This window comes from Puma concolor, chromosome A3 (genome assembly GCF_028749965.1).
Source record: "Puma concolor isolate L17-30 chromosome A3, mPumCon1.1.hap2, whole genome shotgun sequence".
Taxonomy (NCBI): domain Eukaryota; kingdom Metazoa; phylum Chordata; class Mammalia; order Carnivora; family Felidae; genus Puma; species Puma concolor.
Window position 1 is genome coordinate 55,014,133 of NC_141669.1, and position 16,478 is coordinate 55,030,610.

A 16,478-nucleotide genomic window follows, 5' to 3' on the forward strand; every position below is an offset into this window, starting at 1 on the left:
ACTTAAATCATGAGGCTCCTCACTCTTAGGAGAGAAGTTCTCATAGCTATGTTTTCTACCAGGTCTAGGGCACTCCATTGCTTAAAATAATAATAGTAATAGTAGTAATAATAATTATTATATATATATATATATTTCTGGGAGTATATTATATAACAAATGTTAAAATAGAGAATAAGCCTCTCCTTAAACTGATACTTTAAAAATATCACTCACCTATCTCCTATCCCTTGTCCTCAAAACAATGCTAAGTATTGCAGATGCTATTATGAAATTTGTCTAAGTTTGTGCTCTCCAACACAACAGCTACTTGACACGTGTGACTATTTAAATAATAAAATAAAATAAAATTAGGAATTGTTTCTTTAGTTGAACTAGCCGTATTTCAAGTGCCCAATAGCCATGTGTGGCTAGTGGTTACCATATTGATCAATGTAGCTATGTACCAGTTCCACCATTATAGAACGTTCCGTTGGTCTAAGGAAATAAACTGAGTCTCACAGAAAGTGCTTAATTTGCCTAATGGCAAAATCAAAGTTAAATCCATGTCTTCACTGTAGGCTTTTTTGTGCACCACTTTGGCAGAGAGAGCTTTAAACATGGTGGCGCTAGGGGTGCCTGAGTGGCTCAGTCAGGTAAGCGTCCGACTTCAGCTCAGGTCATGATCTCGTGATTCATGGGTTTGACCGCCACATTGGGCTCTGCGCAGACAGCTCAGAGCCTGGAGCCTATTTTGAATTCTGTCTCCCTCTCTCTGCCCCTCCCCTGTTTGCACTCTGTCTCTCTCTGTCTCGAAAATAAGTAAACGTTTAAAAAAATTTTAAAACATAGGAGTGCTAAAAGCAAACCTCCCAGAAGTGGGGAGTTAGACCCCAATTATCAGCAGTATAACACAAACATATTCGTGGGGCATTTGGTTTTGCAAATCCTGGTTAAAAACCAGGAAGGTTTTATTGTTGTTAGATGGGTTTTCCTGGTGGCTTTTGTTGGTCGGTTAATTTGTTTAATTAACATGACTCTAGTGTGGTGATTGTTGACTTTAAGACCTTTCAGGAAACAAATTACATGGGACCACAAATCCTGCAGGCAAACTTGTGAACTCCAACAAGCATGATGCTGCAGACACTGACCACACCCCCTTAAGCAGCTGCAGCTGAAAAGAACAAAGAAAAGTTCCTTGTCCTTCCTTTCTCTGGTGTCTGCATTCCTTGTATGCCCATGGCTGACACTCATGATCATGGTGGAACTAGAACATTCTTCCCTCTCACCAGCCTTCCAGGTTGGTCAGCCTGTCCTTGTGTCCACTGGGTTTCAGCAAGGCCATATTGCTTGAAAGCCTTCTCAGAAGCTTTCTCTTTCTCATTAAAGTGGTTTGGGTATATTTGATTATAGACAATTCTTTTTTGGATTGTTACATCCCAGCAAGGCTGTCACGATGACTGGCTTCAGTTGCCTTCTGTTGTTGACAAAGTTCCAGTTTGACAAAGTATCTCACTAAAAGGTATGAGTCCCTTGACCCACTGTTGCTTGCCTACAAGAAGAGTGTTCAGTAACTATCACCTTCCAAAGCAGGACAACTAACTCTAATGAGATACAAACCTTTGCCTCATCTGCATTCATGAGCTGCCCGCACAGCAGGAACCCCTCATACTGGCTCCAGGGAACCACTGGCTCTGGGAGGTCTCGGAGGTAAAGCTTTAACAGGGAGGCCACGGTGTGTACATCTGTATCTCTGCAAGAAAATAAGCAATGTTGTTTGAAAATAAAGCTCCAGAACATTCCTTGCCTTCCCCTTTGTGGTCCACTAAACAGAATCCCAGGTTCCAAAGGGGAGTTTTGCAGAGGAGCAGAGTCTGATAAAGATGTATCCAAACAAAACATCTTTGCTAATCTTCTGGAACCATGACCCTCAACACTTTTTTCTTTATCTCTTCTACCCAACTGCCTCAAAAGTAAGTTCAAGGTCTACTTTTTCATTAATCCTATTAAATTATTTTAGTCTTCATCTCTTTCTCTTTTCTCCAAGTCACTTAGTACCTCACAATTTTGCATTTTCTGCTTAGTCTCTAATTTTTCATGTGATAACTCATTTATATTGATGGTCCATGATCTCTTTAAACCCTCAGAGAGCTCAAAACAGTTCTGGGACTCATTCATATATTTGTGCAATTGTTCAATAAATAAGCATTGAGAGAACCTACTAGGTGAAAGATACTACCTCAAGCACTGGGATTTCAGCAGTGAACCTGAGGAATATACAGGACACCTGGCCTCCTTGAGCCACAGAGCTGTGCAGACTCAAATGTTACCAAGTCACTACAAAATTGTGAGGTTAGTGCCATGACTAGCCTGGGACTGTATGGAGGTGTGTAAAAGGGACACCCAGTGCAGAGCTAAGGATCCATAGGGGCCAAGATCTGAAGAATGACAAGGAGTTACAGTATGAGGAAGGGAGCCTAGAGGGTGGGGAGCAGAGGCCCGGCTGCAGAAACACAGACAACATTCAGATAACTTCCTGTTAACTGAAGGAAGCTTGGACTTTTCAGTTCAGCTTGTCCAGTTTATAGCAGGAGTGGGCAAAGCATGGCCCAGGAGCCAAATCTGGCCCATTGCCTGTACACTCTATGAGCTAAGATTGGATTTTACATTTTTAAATAGCTGGGAACAAAACTCAAAAGAAGCAGATATCATAGCATGTGAAAATTATCTGAAATTTGAATTTCAGCATCCATCAAGTGATATGGCCATGCTTATTCATTTTTGGATTGTCTTTGGCTGATTTTGAGCTATAACTCTGCTAAAAGCAGAACTGAATAGCTGCAGTAGAAACAGTCTGGCCTGCAAAGCCTAAATATGTCATATATGGCCTTTTATCAAAGTCTGCTGACCCCTGTTTTATAGAGCTATTGCATTTATTATGCAGCTCTATAAGAGAAAATAAGTCTGAATCTACCATATGCTTAAAGCTCATTAGTGAAGAAATTATTTACTTCATATTTATTTACTTCACATCAAAAAACCCCCCAAAAAACTGGTATTCTTAAGTGACTGTCCTGGTAGTACTTTGAAAAGCAAGGATGTGCTGAGAGGTTCAGACAATCTGAATGGCTCCTCAGTTTCATTGATGGGGAATATAGAATTCACTGGGTAGGAGTGCCTCCTGGAGAAGGGACAGGATGGGCTGGCTTGGGCAGAAGGAAAAGAAGAGAGGCATTGGAGGAAGCAGAAATAAGAACATCAGGACTTGACTGTAAAGCTCTGCCTTGGCATCCTGAGTAAGTTTTTTTGTTTGTTTTTGACAGCCAGTGTTTGGAGATGTCTTCTGAAAAGGCCCCAGCTTTGCAGCCTGTCAGCTCTCTACCTCAAAATGAGAACACGAACTGGCACGGAGCCCCGTCTGTGCTCCACTGCTGCCTCAGGAAACTGGGGGTGGGAACCATTCACTTAAGGTGGGGATTCTAGAAAAGCCTTCCCTGCTGAGTCACTACCTAAAAATATTCCTGGACAAAGTCCTCTTGTCAAAATACATGAGACATTCCCAAGAAAATGGCAGAACGACAACCAACTAACACTTTGCAGGAGGAGCATTCACCCAAAGTTGCAAAAGGAGCCATGAGGCTTCTCCTCATGCCCCTGCATCACCATCCATTCCATGGTCTTGGTCAGAATCCAGGACCTCTCCCACACCCAGTTAGGCTCCCAAATCCCCTCAAGTCTATCCAAATGTCACGTGAATCGCTTTAAGTCCTGCCCCCTTCCACTGCCCTATTTCAAAAGGCAATGGCCTTTTGCCAGGATTCTGTCCCAGCTTCCTAGCTGGCCTTCTGCCTCCACAGTTCCATTTTCTGATGCACTGTCCACTGCCTGGCAAAATACAACATGCAAAATATGCCCAAGGAACGAGTGTTGCAAACAACAAATTAAAATGAGAAAGATAGTAGAGACGATGAATCAAAAAACAGAATCTTTTAAAGAAAAATGACAACAACAAAAACCACAAACTACTAGATAGTTCAATCAGAAGAAACCAGGACAGCAAAAATATCCAACATTAGAAAAAAAGGTTATAACCACTGATATAGTGTAGATGCTTCAGTGTTATAACCAGAGAACATAATTATCTATGTAAATCATCTTGGAACATTTAAAACCAGAGAAACCTTCTCGATTCATTTTATCAGGGGGAGATAATGCTGCTTGTCCTGGCTAACTCCTTATGTTTGCCTAAGGCCTCTCAGTGTAAATGTCATTGCTTCTTGGGGGTCTCCCTAAATCTACCAGATGGTGTCAAAAGGCCCCTGTTCTAAGTCCTCATAGTACCATCTAGTTTTCCATTTTAGCACTTAACACAATGGAAATTATACAATTATTTTTGTAAATTTTTAGTATAATGTCTGTGCCCTAATTTTATCAGAGCTGACTCACTTGTCACTGTTACAGTTTACATTTCCAGCATGATTTTTCCTGAGTTTGCTATTCCTTCAACCCAATGAAACATGTTTAAGTCAAGTTAAACATGATTTTTTTTTAAGTCAAGGACTAAGAGAAAGTCAGGAGCCAGGTTGAACTTCTGAGCTCAACACCTGATTCACTAGAGGTTAGCCCAGGCCCCACCGATGGCTCTGCCAACACTTCCCTGGTGGCACTGACCTTAAAATGTGGCACATCTGTATGTTTCTCATGGAAGTATAGGTATCAGAAGTGTATTGGCTTTATGACTGGATAGTATCCAGTCCAACAGAAACTCAACAAAGAGATTTTAAATTTTATTCATATATGTTTAATGAGAATCAGATACAGCTGCACTAGCACCTACCAAATAAAAGGTCCTTTGTTTCTTTTCATTCCAGTGAGACAATTTGGGAGATCTCATGGTGAAACCACACATATGACCAACGTAGGGGATCTAGATGACTACCCACAAGGATTATGTAGACCCAAGCATCGGCCCTGGGAGGACTCTGAAGAGCCCCAGGTGACCCTTCCTATTTCTGGGTATATAAACTCTACTCCTTAATTCTGGGGGTGGAGAGGTCATGATAAGCTGTGGTAACTTTCCTCCTTCCTGCCCCAAATATTTCATAGGTATCCAAGACTGTGACTCCACCACCCAGGCAGACTTTATAGGAACATAAAATCAAGCCTAGGGCAAGTATCTGACAAACCCTTGCAATCACCTCTATTCCTCCTGGCTGACTCTTCACATGGCTTTAGCAACAACCCACCTGTATCTTTTGATCAACTCAAAGCTAATTAAAAACATAAGAAGGAAACTGAATATAAAAAGGTGGTGAGCTTAATTGATCAGGTGCCTGACAATGAAATGCAATTTATAGTGCTGCTGAGAGGTCTGTAAATTTGATGCCCGTAACCTGCTGTAGTTCCAGTAACAACTCCACCCGTTGGCTTTCCTGTAAAAATAAAGCACCCTTGGTGAGTTAACCTACTGCGTGCCGAAGGCAGCAAAGACAGACATGCGGTGGTCCAAACTCAGACAGTGGCGGTGAGATTGGAGCGAACAGATGGTATCAGAGATGCTTCACAGGGAGAATGGGCATTGCTGGTGACTGGGGTGGATGTGGGGAGAGGGAACTAATGGCACTTAGCTGTTCATGATTTTCCCAGGATCACCCCTATTCCTCCGTCCTAAATAACCCCTTGGGGAATTTCAACCTTTGGAAACTGGACAGAGTTTGGGCCTGCCTTACCAAATCTTGATTTATGGGCTGCTGATTTGGAAAGAACAATGGCTCTTTCTTGCCAGCGGGACAAGCGCACACAGGCAACCAAGGCAAATATTGCACAATAGGCAGAGAGTGCGTACAATGTCGATGTGGGTGCTGTACTAGCTGACTGTGGCAGAGCCGAAAACCTCAGCTGGGTAGCTGGAGGCAGTGGGGCAGGTAGGCGATGGTGAGAAGAAATGTCACCACAACTGATATGCCCCAACCAAACCTGGGCAACCTCCACGGGGGAGACCTGAGAAGACGCCAGGCTGCCACGATATCAGTATGCACTCTCTCCACAAAGGCTCAGAACTAAGTTCAGAGCTGCACATTACTATGGTCTCCCAACCTAACAAGAAGTGTTGCTTCTGGCCATTTCTGGAAAGCTGAGAGCATCGGAGCCCTCTGGTATAGGTATGCTACATTCTCTACCACAGTGAGTCTATTTGTACAGTCTGCTCACTCTTCAACGTTCCTCACCTGCCCAGTGGTGTAGGCCTTAAGCTAGGTCCCGTCATCCTTCCGGCCTCCCCTACATCCTAAACATCTCTTGACTGCTCAGCAAGGCCCTACTTCTAGTTCACTTCATTCCTCACATAAGTCGCCAGCAAAATAAAAAGCTCTCTTTGTTGCAAGCCAGGGCCTTGGAAACTTCTGTGTGAGTCCGGTAGCTCAGCCGGTAGAGAGAGGTCCTCCTACCCACATATGGCAGGGGGAGGACATGGTGAGGACAGGGTACCTGTCAAAGGAGGGCCGCTCCCCGGCATCAAAAGCGTCTCTGAGCTGCTTCACCAGGTTGTCCTGCCCAGGCAGTCGGAAGATGCCCTCTTCATTCAGGCCGTGCTGGAGGATGAACTCCGCACACTTCTCCACCAGGATGGGCACCAGGTGGGGGCCAAATTTCTGCTCATAAGCCACGGTCTCATCCAAACGCTGGCCAAACACAGCTAGAAAGAGAAAAACAGGATGTTCCCATCATTCTGACTTCCATTGGATGAAATGGTAGGTCAAAGTGCTTTCTTTGCCTATTTCTAGATTTGCCAGTGTTGTGTATAACCTCAAAAGTTTTAGTGCAATGATACTAAACAAAATATAGGAGACAAGCCATCCATAATATTTCCTGGAGCTACAAATTTGGGAGAGTCTCTGGAAGTCTTTTTCTCTTGACCCACAGTTTTCCATATTTAAAATAACAACTCGCTTTTACTGAATACCTGTTGTCTGCTAGAAATTGTGCTAAGCACTTTGCACACCTGTTCTCATTTCATCTTAACAGCAACCCCACGAGGTAGTAGAATTGTTATACTCACCTTGCCATTAAAGACACTGAGCCTTAGAGGCACTGGTGAACTTGCCAAGGTCAGGTGCCAGGGCACGGTAGTCAGAATTCAAGCCCAGGCAGTAAACTCAAGAGAATGTACTCTTAACTATGGCAGCAAGCAGGCAGTTTTGAATTCTGCTTGCGTCATACAGCATTAAAAAATAAGTCTATCACACGGATGTCTCATACCCTATTAAACCATTGCGGCATTCTTAATAACATAGATTGTTTATTATGTTTTACTATTTTCAAGACAGCTACAGTGAACATACTTTTCCACCAAGCAGAGTTCCTGGAATGTATTCAGCACAATGTATAATTTCTAATTAATTGCTTAATTAATTAATTAACATTTGGATAGGTGATCACAGGGTTCTCATTCTTTTGAACTATTTCCTTAGGGCAAATTCTCACAAGTTGAATTACTAGGTCAAGTGTTTTGAACATTTTTATGACTCAGTGGTATGCAAATTGTTGTCCAAAAATATTTTTCCAAAGTATACTGCCTCCAGCAAAGCATGTGCGGACCAGCTCCACCCCAGCCCTGTCAGTACTGGCTCTATAATTTCCCCACCCCAGCGGTATAACAAGGTCAGTTTTTAAATCAGGACAATCGTTGGCTACCCATTCTCCCACCAGGCCCCTATTCCCTTTGGTTCCTGGAGGCTCAGAAGACAGGCCATGGCTTCAGCTCTGTCTTGCCTGATTTTCCCTCTGTCATAATTAGGACCTGGTTACACTGACCACTTCAGTTCCCAGGACACTGCTTCCCAGAGTCCTTTGGTGTTCCCCATGGTTCGCTTTCTGGTTGGTCCCCTGTATCCAGTCTCTAACGTGGATTTCACCTGTACAGAGCTATACTGAGCTCGTGAATCTACCGTGTCCTCTGCACTCCCACCCATTGCCCTACGCCAGGCTGGACTATTCTCTCACCTATGACAGCTGTGGTGTTCTCTTCTGACATGTTCAAAGCCCTCCTGCTGCCTACCTTTCTAAACCATCTCCAATTTCCCTAAGCACGCTCCCCGCCCCCAACCCTGTTTTTGTCACCCACTTCTTCCCCAATTGCCACAGTAGCATTTTCTAAATTACTCCTCAAAGTCCTAGGGGCTTCTTCTGCAGACCCTCAGATGCTGGGAGGTGAGAGCAGTGGATCTGGGAGGAGCTGAGCATGGGAGTGGTCCCTGTATTTCCTACTCCCAACCACATCTGCTGGGCTGTTGTCTGTTTTACTTATTGCGTTTCAGTGACACTGTTTGATTAAATATTTCTGTGGCTGCAGTTTGAAAGTTGGGGCTGGCATTCCTTAGTTTCGCATTTGGTCTAGCCCCTGCCTACCTTTCCAGCCTGACTTCCTGTCGTGCCCCCACAGGCACCTCACCCTGATGTTCCCAAAACCCTTGGACGGTCTTCTCATTGCCTAGTCTGTGTATGTCTCCTTCCTTGTCTGCTGGAATTCCATTTGTCTTCCTTGGCCTGGCTCAAATACCATCATGTCTGCCAAGCTCTCCTTGACCCCAGCCTGAGAGATTCTGTCCCTACTTTGTGCACCTGTATTCTTTCTCAAATACCCCAATCCCTTTCGACACCATACTGTGATTATCTATATGTACCCACACCCTCTGCAAGACTAGGCTCCCCAGAGCTGGAAATATGGGGGTGCTCTCTATTCAACCCCAGTGTTCAGCACAGGGCCTGGCACAAGGTAGGTAGCACATTTTGCTGAATTACTTAAAGAATTATTTCATCTTTAAGCAAGTGCTTTCCATGATTAATGATAAGTTAGGCATTTCTTTAGAGTAAGCTCTGGTAGAGACCTCCTCAGTGGAAGAATTTAGCTTGACACTAACATTTCTTGAGTGCCAGCTGCAGCTCATGTGGAATAGGTAATACAGACAAGAGAACATAGGATATGGTTCTTGCTTTCAATTAAGTTACACTCGAGCTATGAAAATGAAATGACCACATGCAAAATAATGAGAAACAATTAGACAATGGCAGTAACAATGTAGAATTTGGTTCCTATATGTCTGTGAAAGGAGCTGGATAGATACTTGGAAGGAAAAGTTTGAAACAATCTGACTTAAAACATAGGCCACATGGCATTTGTAAAATTCCCTTGAGGAGCATCTCAAGGGGGGAGGCAGATGTGTTTCTGAGCAGTTGAAGACTTAGGCTCAAGGGGCCCCTTGTACCCTGACAGGGAGAGATATTCCAATACAATGTGGGGATTTGCATGGAGATGTCAGAGCAGTCAGATGGGAACCCCATTCCTGAGGTCCCAAGGCAAATGCTCCGTTTTGCAGGTGACCTGGAATCCTCTCGGTAGCAAGTCCTGTAACTTTTTTCCCCATCCCAGCCTCTCAGCCTTGTCCTGTGCTCCTCCTTCATCCCTCCCAGGCCCCACAGTCAGTCATTGTAATACCACTCTCACCAGTAAACCCACTTCCCAATCCCCCCTTTCTCCTCCATCATCTCTGCTCTGTGGACTCCTAGTACCCCCTCCACACCTTCACCAGGTCACCAAGAGTCCCAAGGGAACACAGCATTCCATATCACGGAGGCTTTTATTCCCAATCAGAGACCTTGGTTCCAAATCTCCCCCCACTCCTCTTGCTCTCACCACCCACTCCTTTTCCCTCTGTGTCTCAGCAGGTGACCTGGTCTCCTCTTTTCCTTCTCTCCTCAAGTGAAGGAAATCATCAATGAACTCTCTTATCCCCAATCCCTGCCCTTCCTGTCCCTCCTCCTCTATCTGCCTTCTCTCAAAGGAAGAAAAGGACCCCGTGCTTTCATCTAAAATGATGCTTTTTTGACCTGTGGGTTCCATCCCTTTGCAGCTCTTCTAGGACTTCACTCCCTCTCTTTTGTATCTTAAATATTTCTCTTTTTAGTTGAAAGAGCCCAGGTGAGTCTAAGTCTGCCAATTTATCAAACAATAACCTCCTACCCTAGCTCTCAAACAACCACTATTTGCCTTCCTTCTCTTCATCAGTACACTCGTAAGAACATGTCTACTTCCATGCTCACAGGCTCTACTTCTTTGCTTATCAAACTCTCCACCTCTCAACCCACCCAGTCTAGTTTCACCAGTTTGCATCTTTCCACCCAATCCACTCGATAAAATTTCCAGCGCCTTTCTAATCGCCAGACATGGCCTATGCTCATTCCACACCCAACTGGTCTTCCCTGAAGACTCATGATGGTATTGATTCTCCTTTCTCCTCATGATTCTCCTTTCTCCTGACATGATGACAAAATCATCGTTCTCATTCTATTCCCATTTGCCTCCTGGTTCCTCTGCAATCTCCTTTCCTGTGTTCCTTCCTCCACCTGCTCCTTTCCTGTGTCACTTCCCAACATTCCAGCTTAGCTGTCCCCTCCCTCTAGACATTCTTTTTGAGGAAGTTCATATGATTCCATACATTTGGATATCACCTACAAATTGGTAACTTGTAAATCCACATGTCTGGGCCAGACCTACCTATCTTCTATCTGTCTATCTATCTATCTATCTATCTATCACCTATCTATTTATCTATCCTTCCTCATTCAACATCTAATGGCAGTTCTCCCAGTGTCTTCTCCAGTCTCACTCTTGTCCCACCCCCAACACTCCCAAATTACTGCTTCTCCTGGAGCCTTCTTCCCAGGCAATAGCATTCAGTCAGTCAAGCACTCAAGCATCAGGCACTTTCCTAGTCATGGATAATACAAAACCATTAACACAAGGTACCTGCACTTGACAAACCCCATCAGCAAAAGTGTGAGTGTCAGGATTATCTGCAATATCTTCTTTTTCCCTCCAAACAGATCAGCACTTTCTTTTCTTTTTTTTATGTTTTATTTATTTTTGAGAAAGAGAGCATGAGCAGGGGAGGGGTAAAGAGAGAGGGGAACAGAGGATCCAAAGCGGGCTCTGGACTGACAGCAGTGAGCCCTTTGCAGGGCTCGAACTCACGAACTGTGAGATCATGACCCGAGCCAAAGTCTCAAAAGACTGAGACACCCAGGTGCCCCAGATCGGCACTTTCTAAATTAAACCATCTCTTCTCTGTCCTCGCTGCTACTCTCAAAATTATTGTGATGGTTGCTTTTGCAAGTCTGTTTCTTGCAAATTCCTTCCACTGGAATTCACAAAATCATTCGGCAAATACAGACTGAGTACCTGCCTCTTGGGTAGCTGGAGATTATTACAGAAGGAATGAAGAAAGGTCTTTGCTTTTGCAAACTCTGGAGCTAATACCCTTCCTTCTCCTCACCTTGAAACCTGATCTTCCTGCAGCAGAATTTCCAAGTGTCTTCTCCTCAGAGGGAAACGATCCCTCTCTCTTCTGTGCACACAGAGCTACTTCTCATGTAGCTTAGTTTTAAACATGTCTCTCTTCCACTGGACTATGAGCTCCTCAAAGGCAGACAGCCTGTCTGGTTCACCATCTATTTTTATGTCCTGGCACAGAGCCTGGCACATGATGGGCCAGTCCTCGAAGAGCTGTCATCGGCTGTCTGCTATTCCTCTTGTCCTCCGCCCCTTCTCTCCTGAAAGTACTCTGATCAGCACTTCTCCAAACTTGCTCTGGTCAAGGAGATCAATGGCCTTTATGTTTTTAAAATCTAGGACTCAAATTCTCAGTCTTCCTCAGAACTGCTCTATCAGCACCATGTGACACAGAAAATCACCCCTTCTTGAGACACTTTTCACATGGCTTTTGGCACTCCCACTTGGTTCTCAATTTGTCTCATGGGCCATGCTTCCTCAGTCTCCTCAGATGATTCTTCCTTTTCTCCCTGACCTCTAAACGTTGGAGTGTCCCGGAACTTCCTTCCCCCATCCTCACGTGCTCCTTAGCACACCCACTGCTTTCATGTTACCCATACAATGAAGACACCAAACTGCATACCTCCAGCCTGGAAATTAGTCAGAGCTATTCCCTCCAACAAGAAATGGGCACTATGGGCTGCAGAGACATCAGGACCAACAGGAGAGAAAGAGCATCCTGATTTTCTTTAGTTTGTCTCAATCAGGCTTTGTCAATCTCCATCTCAGATCACATATGAGGAGTTTGAAGTACCTCCCTGGAACTCCAAAGACCCAATCCTGAGTTGCACGTACCTCTGACTTCTCAGCCCTGATCACCCCTTCTGATCCTGGGTGGACATGAAAAGGCTTAGACCCCAAGGGAACTAGGGAAGGAGGAAGACAGCAGACAGTGGTGTGGGAGGCCTTTGGAGGCCATTCTCCACCCCAGGCTCCCCCATCATCGGCGCCATGCCTCCCAGGCTGCACCCACTCCTTCAGGGAACTGGTGCCCCTGCTCTTCCTGCCCTTGGCCAGCAAGTCATTTACTCAGAACAGCTCCTCACTCTGGACCAGTCACTATTAATACAGGCATTGCCATCTTCATAGGTACAAATCTTAATTGATTAATTATAATATAGAATGTAATAATTATTAATACATTTGATTAATTACACTAATTTTATGTGCCCTAAAAGTTTTCATGTGTGCTCTTGTTTAGTCCTCAGAAGAGCCCTACAAAATAGATACTATTGTTCCATTTTGCAGACTGATAAATTGAGACTTAGATTAGGAATTTGTCCACTGTCATATTTGCCTTGTGATTCTAAATTCAACACTTTAATTTCTCTTGTTTAAAGCCAGTGGAATACAACTGTCTAGGTGAAACTTCAGACATCACTACGTCTCAAGGGGAAGAAGAAAGGCATAGGGGGCTGCCTAATCTCTGCTCATGGGCATCCTCCACCCTTTACTTCTAAGCCCCCTCCTCAGATTTGCTAGGCAGCCCCAGGACACTGAACTGCTTTAGGGAAGCGAAAGTGGAAGGATTAGCTGTCACCTCCTTTCTAACCTCATCCTCCCTTTCTGATCACACAGATGCTCCTAGTTTCAGGACAAGAGCTCCTCCCCCTACCCTGCCTCTGGTCCAGCCCAGGTGCCCAGAAGGGCCCGCCCCACCCCTGCCCCCCTTTCCCACTGGCCCAGAACTGATACCTGCCTCCCAGGGGCTCAGTTCCAGGACCATCCCCATCTCTGCAGGAGAGGGAAGGGGAGCTGGGCAAGTTTCTTTTGGTGGAAAAATTGAATCACAAAATAGGGACGAAATACCTTTCTTTCGGTGCTTGGGTGTTTTCTTCCTGAAATTCCAGCAAAAGAGCAGGGCCAGGGCAGAAAAGCCACAGCCCGAGTCCCACCGCGGCATCCTAAGAATATGAGGCATGGTGGGGGCCAAGGAATCACAGTCTCTGCAGAGCCAGCCTCACGCCTTCCCTCCTCTCCAACCTGGAAGAACCATCTTCTCTCGCTTCCAGATCACCACATGCTTGTAAATACTGCTCAGGTTCTGACTCCAGGAAATCATGGGATCTGTCGGCACCTGCCCCTGGCCCTCCCTTCCTCCTTCCCACACCACTTCCCCTCCCCACTCACCTTTACACACATGAGTCTTGGCTTTTAAAGAGTGAACATAAAGCTGTCAGGGCCCGCAATAAAAATAAGTGCCTCCTTTTACTTAGCAGCTAATTGTCAACTGCCATTCAAGGGATACCGTGTAGGTGGGTTAAAAAAAAAAAAACACCCCACACAAGCCCTTACCAGCATTGCTCCATATATCAAAGTGTCTGGCAGGAACACAGGATTTCACTTAGTGTTGATGAAGCCAGCCCACTCTTCTCTGAGTGCATGTGCTTTCAGAGTTGCATGTGCTCAGTCAAGCCTTCAGAAAGAATGATCTTGGAGGTGGGTTGTTGGGCAAACTGAGATGATTGCCCCCCTCCCGTTGAGGAGATTTTAGCAAACAGTGCAGCAACCCTGCCAGACATACCCAGGAGACTTGAAATGGACTCTTAGCATCAGGAAGGGACAGGCGGGGGCAGGGAAGGGTTGCCAGGAGGAGTAATGCCAGGATGCCAACCAGCCAAATGTTCATCCCTCCATTCACTCATAGGCTGGGAACAAAGGACTTGACTGACACCACATTCACCTTCCATGTCAAATTCACTCCCATGTCATGGCAATGTCACCTCTGAAACACTGTGCAAACCTGCTCACTTCTCTCCATCTTCACCACCACCACCCTCATCTAAGCCACCTTAGGATGAAGACCAACATCGTTAGCAAGCTATATTCACTGTTTTCACCTTCCTCTTACTCTAGAGTCTGTTCTCCTTTCTGTCACAGGACCTTGGTATATGCGATTCCTCTGACTGAGGAATATATTGTTCCTCTTTCCCCTCCTCTGTCTACTTAGCCTCCACTGACCCTTCAGATTTAAGCTTAATCATCACTAGTTCAGGGAAGCTTCCCTGAACTTCTTGACAAAGACATTTTCCCCCCACTGGGCATTATATGTTCTTCCTTCATGGTACTTTTCACAGTTGTAACATTATGGTTTGGGGGTTGATTCATTTCTGTGTCTTCTATTAGACTGTGAGCTCCTCGAGAGAGGGGACTTAGTCTTTTTCTCACTGTTGTACCCCCAGGGCTAGCACAGCGCTTGGCACAAGACACACACTCAATAAATATTTGTTGAGTAAATAAATAAATAAATAAATAAATAAATGGCTTGTGTCTTGTGTTAGGATCTGGGGGGAGGGGGGTTACCAAAAATAAGTAAAAATCATCCTTGGTAACGACCAGTTTAGCTATAGCTAAAAGAAAAAGAATCAGAATACCTGGAATAACAATGAATCACAGAGATACCACACTCCCACAGGCTAAACCCTGCTGTAGATTGTGAAATCATGCTCTGAAGGATGCAGACAACTTGAGAAATGAGAAGAAGGAAAGGAACCCACAGCATGTAAAAGCACAATGTTTATATACTCTATGCTTAGTGTTGGCAAACACACAAAGATGCTTAAAACATGGGACTTGCCCCAGGTCTTACAACCGGGTTGGTCAGAGAATAGCTAGGCACAATTCAGCGCAGTGCTTATATACCCAGCAGTAGCCTGAGAAAAAGACGGAGAGGCCAGCCTCCAGAGCAAGAGAGCAAAGCAGGTTCCCACTAAACAGCAATTTGCAATGTGGCCTGCCTGTTCCCTGGGAGTGGGACAGACACCTGGTTTCAGTGTGGGGATCCTGGAAGGACAGAGCCCTCCTACTCAGGGAGGAGGTGGTTTATAGAAAAGGGGGCAGCTGTGAGCCAGGGGACAAGTCACTAGAAGTCCAGATGTGATCACATCTCTCCCTTTCTTCTACTTAAATCAGGAAAACTTGGAATTACATCCAGAACTTATGGGAAAAAATTAATCTAACTTTTCCAGTCAGGTCCTTTGGAAAGAATAGTGGGGGGGGGGGGGGAGATAAACTGGCTGGCTACGAAGGAAAAGGCTGGAAAAGCAAGGTGCACCAAGGTGGTGCTTTCCATTGTGATTTATAATAAGAAATGTATTTTTGGTCTTTCACCCATTTCCTGGCACAGACCTCCTAACTAAAACTGTTGGAATTTCCTGTGATGAGAGAGATAAAGGTATCTTTTATTATATTAATGAGGTGAGTTTTGAAAAGCACCTAAGATAAGGGACTAATTGACTAGTGGAACCAACTTAGTGATTCCTAGGTTAGAACATTCAGCCCTACCCCCTGATCTCCAGGGAGGGGTGAGGTGCTGGAGATTGAGTTCAATCACTAATGGCCCATGATTTAATCAATCATGCAGATGCAATAAAGCCTCCATAAAAACCCAAAAGGATGGGGTTTGGAGAATTTCTGGGTTGATGTTATGTGGAGATTTGGAGAAGAGTGGTACTCCTGCAGACAGCCTTCACTGCACATCTCCTCCATGTGGCTGGTCTGAGTTATATCCTTTTATCATAAACTGATGACCTAATAAGTGAACTCGTTTCCTCAATTCTGTGAGCCCCTCTAGCAAATTAATTGACCCCAAAGAGGGGATCATTGGAACCTCCAATCTACAGCCTTGGGTCAGAAGTACAAGTGACCATCTGGACTTGAATTTGGCACCTGAAATGCGTGGAAGGGGACACGTCCTGCAGGACTGAGCCCTTAAGCTGTGGAATCTGATGTTATCTCTAGGTAGATAGCATCAGAGTTTAGTTAAATTGTAGGACATCCAGCTGGTGTCCAAGAATTTCTGGGACGTGTGGAGAAATACACTAGAATTGGTCACAGAATGGGACAAAGTGAGAGGAATGTTCAGAGTCAGCTATGAGGCAGGAGGAGCCAAGGGGGAAAAGTTGGATGTGCCGTGGGAACTGTGTGGGCCATTTCTCTTGTCAAGGGAGAAAGGGAGCCAGAAAGAGACTGGGGCAAAAAGGGTCTTAGCTCTGCAAAATTGTTACTAGAGTGACTTCTAGAACAGTTTGGACTCATTATCCAGGTCATACAAATGGACTACAGGCATCTGCAGTTGAATGCAGTTGAACACAAAATTATTCTGTCTGAACAT

At 44.9% G+C, this 16,478-nt stretch overlaps 1 protein-coding gene across 4 annotated transcripts in view; it reads right to left on the reverse strand.

The window, feature by feature from the left end:
• Nucleotides 1-16,478, reverse strand: part of ARHGAP25 (Rho GTPase activating protein 25) — a 91,554-nt gene that overhangs the window by 14,304 nt on the left and 60,772 nt on the right. For 3 of the 4 annotated variants that reach the window (XM_025932448.2, XM_025932447.2, XM_086700960.1), the window contains 2 exons: nt 6,466-6,673; nt 1,600-1,732 (listed from right to left, as the gene is read on the reverse strand). In XM_025932448.2, the coding sequence (XP_025788233.1) occupies nt 1,600-1,732; nt 6,466-6,673 (341 nt within the window). Of the gene's footprint in view, nt 1-1,599; nt 1,733-6,465; nt 6,674-13,174; nt 13,455-16,478 lie in introns of those variants that run through there. The other variant, XM_086700961.1, reaches the window with a different exon arrangement.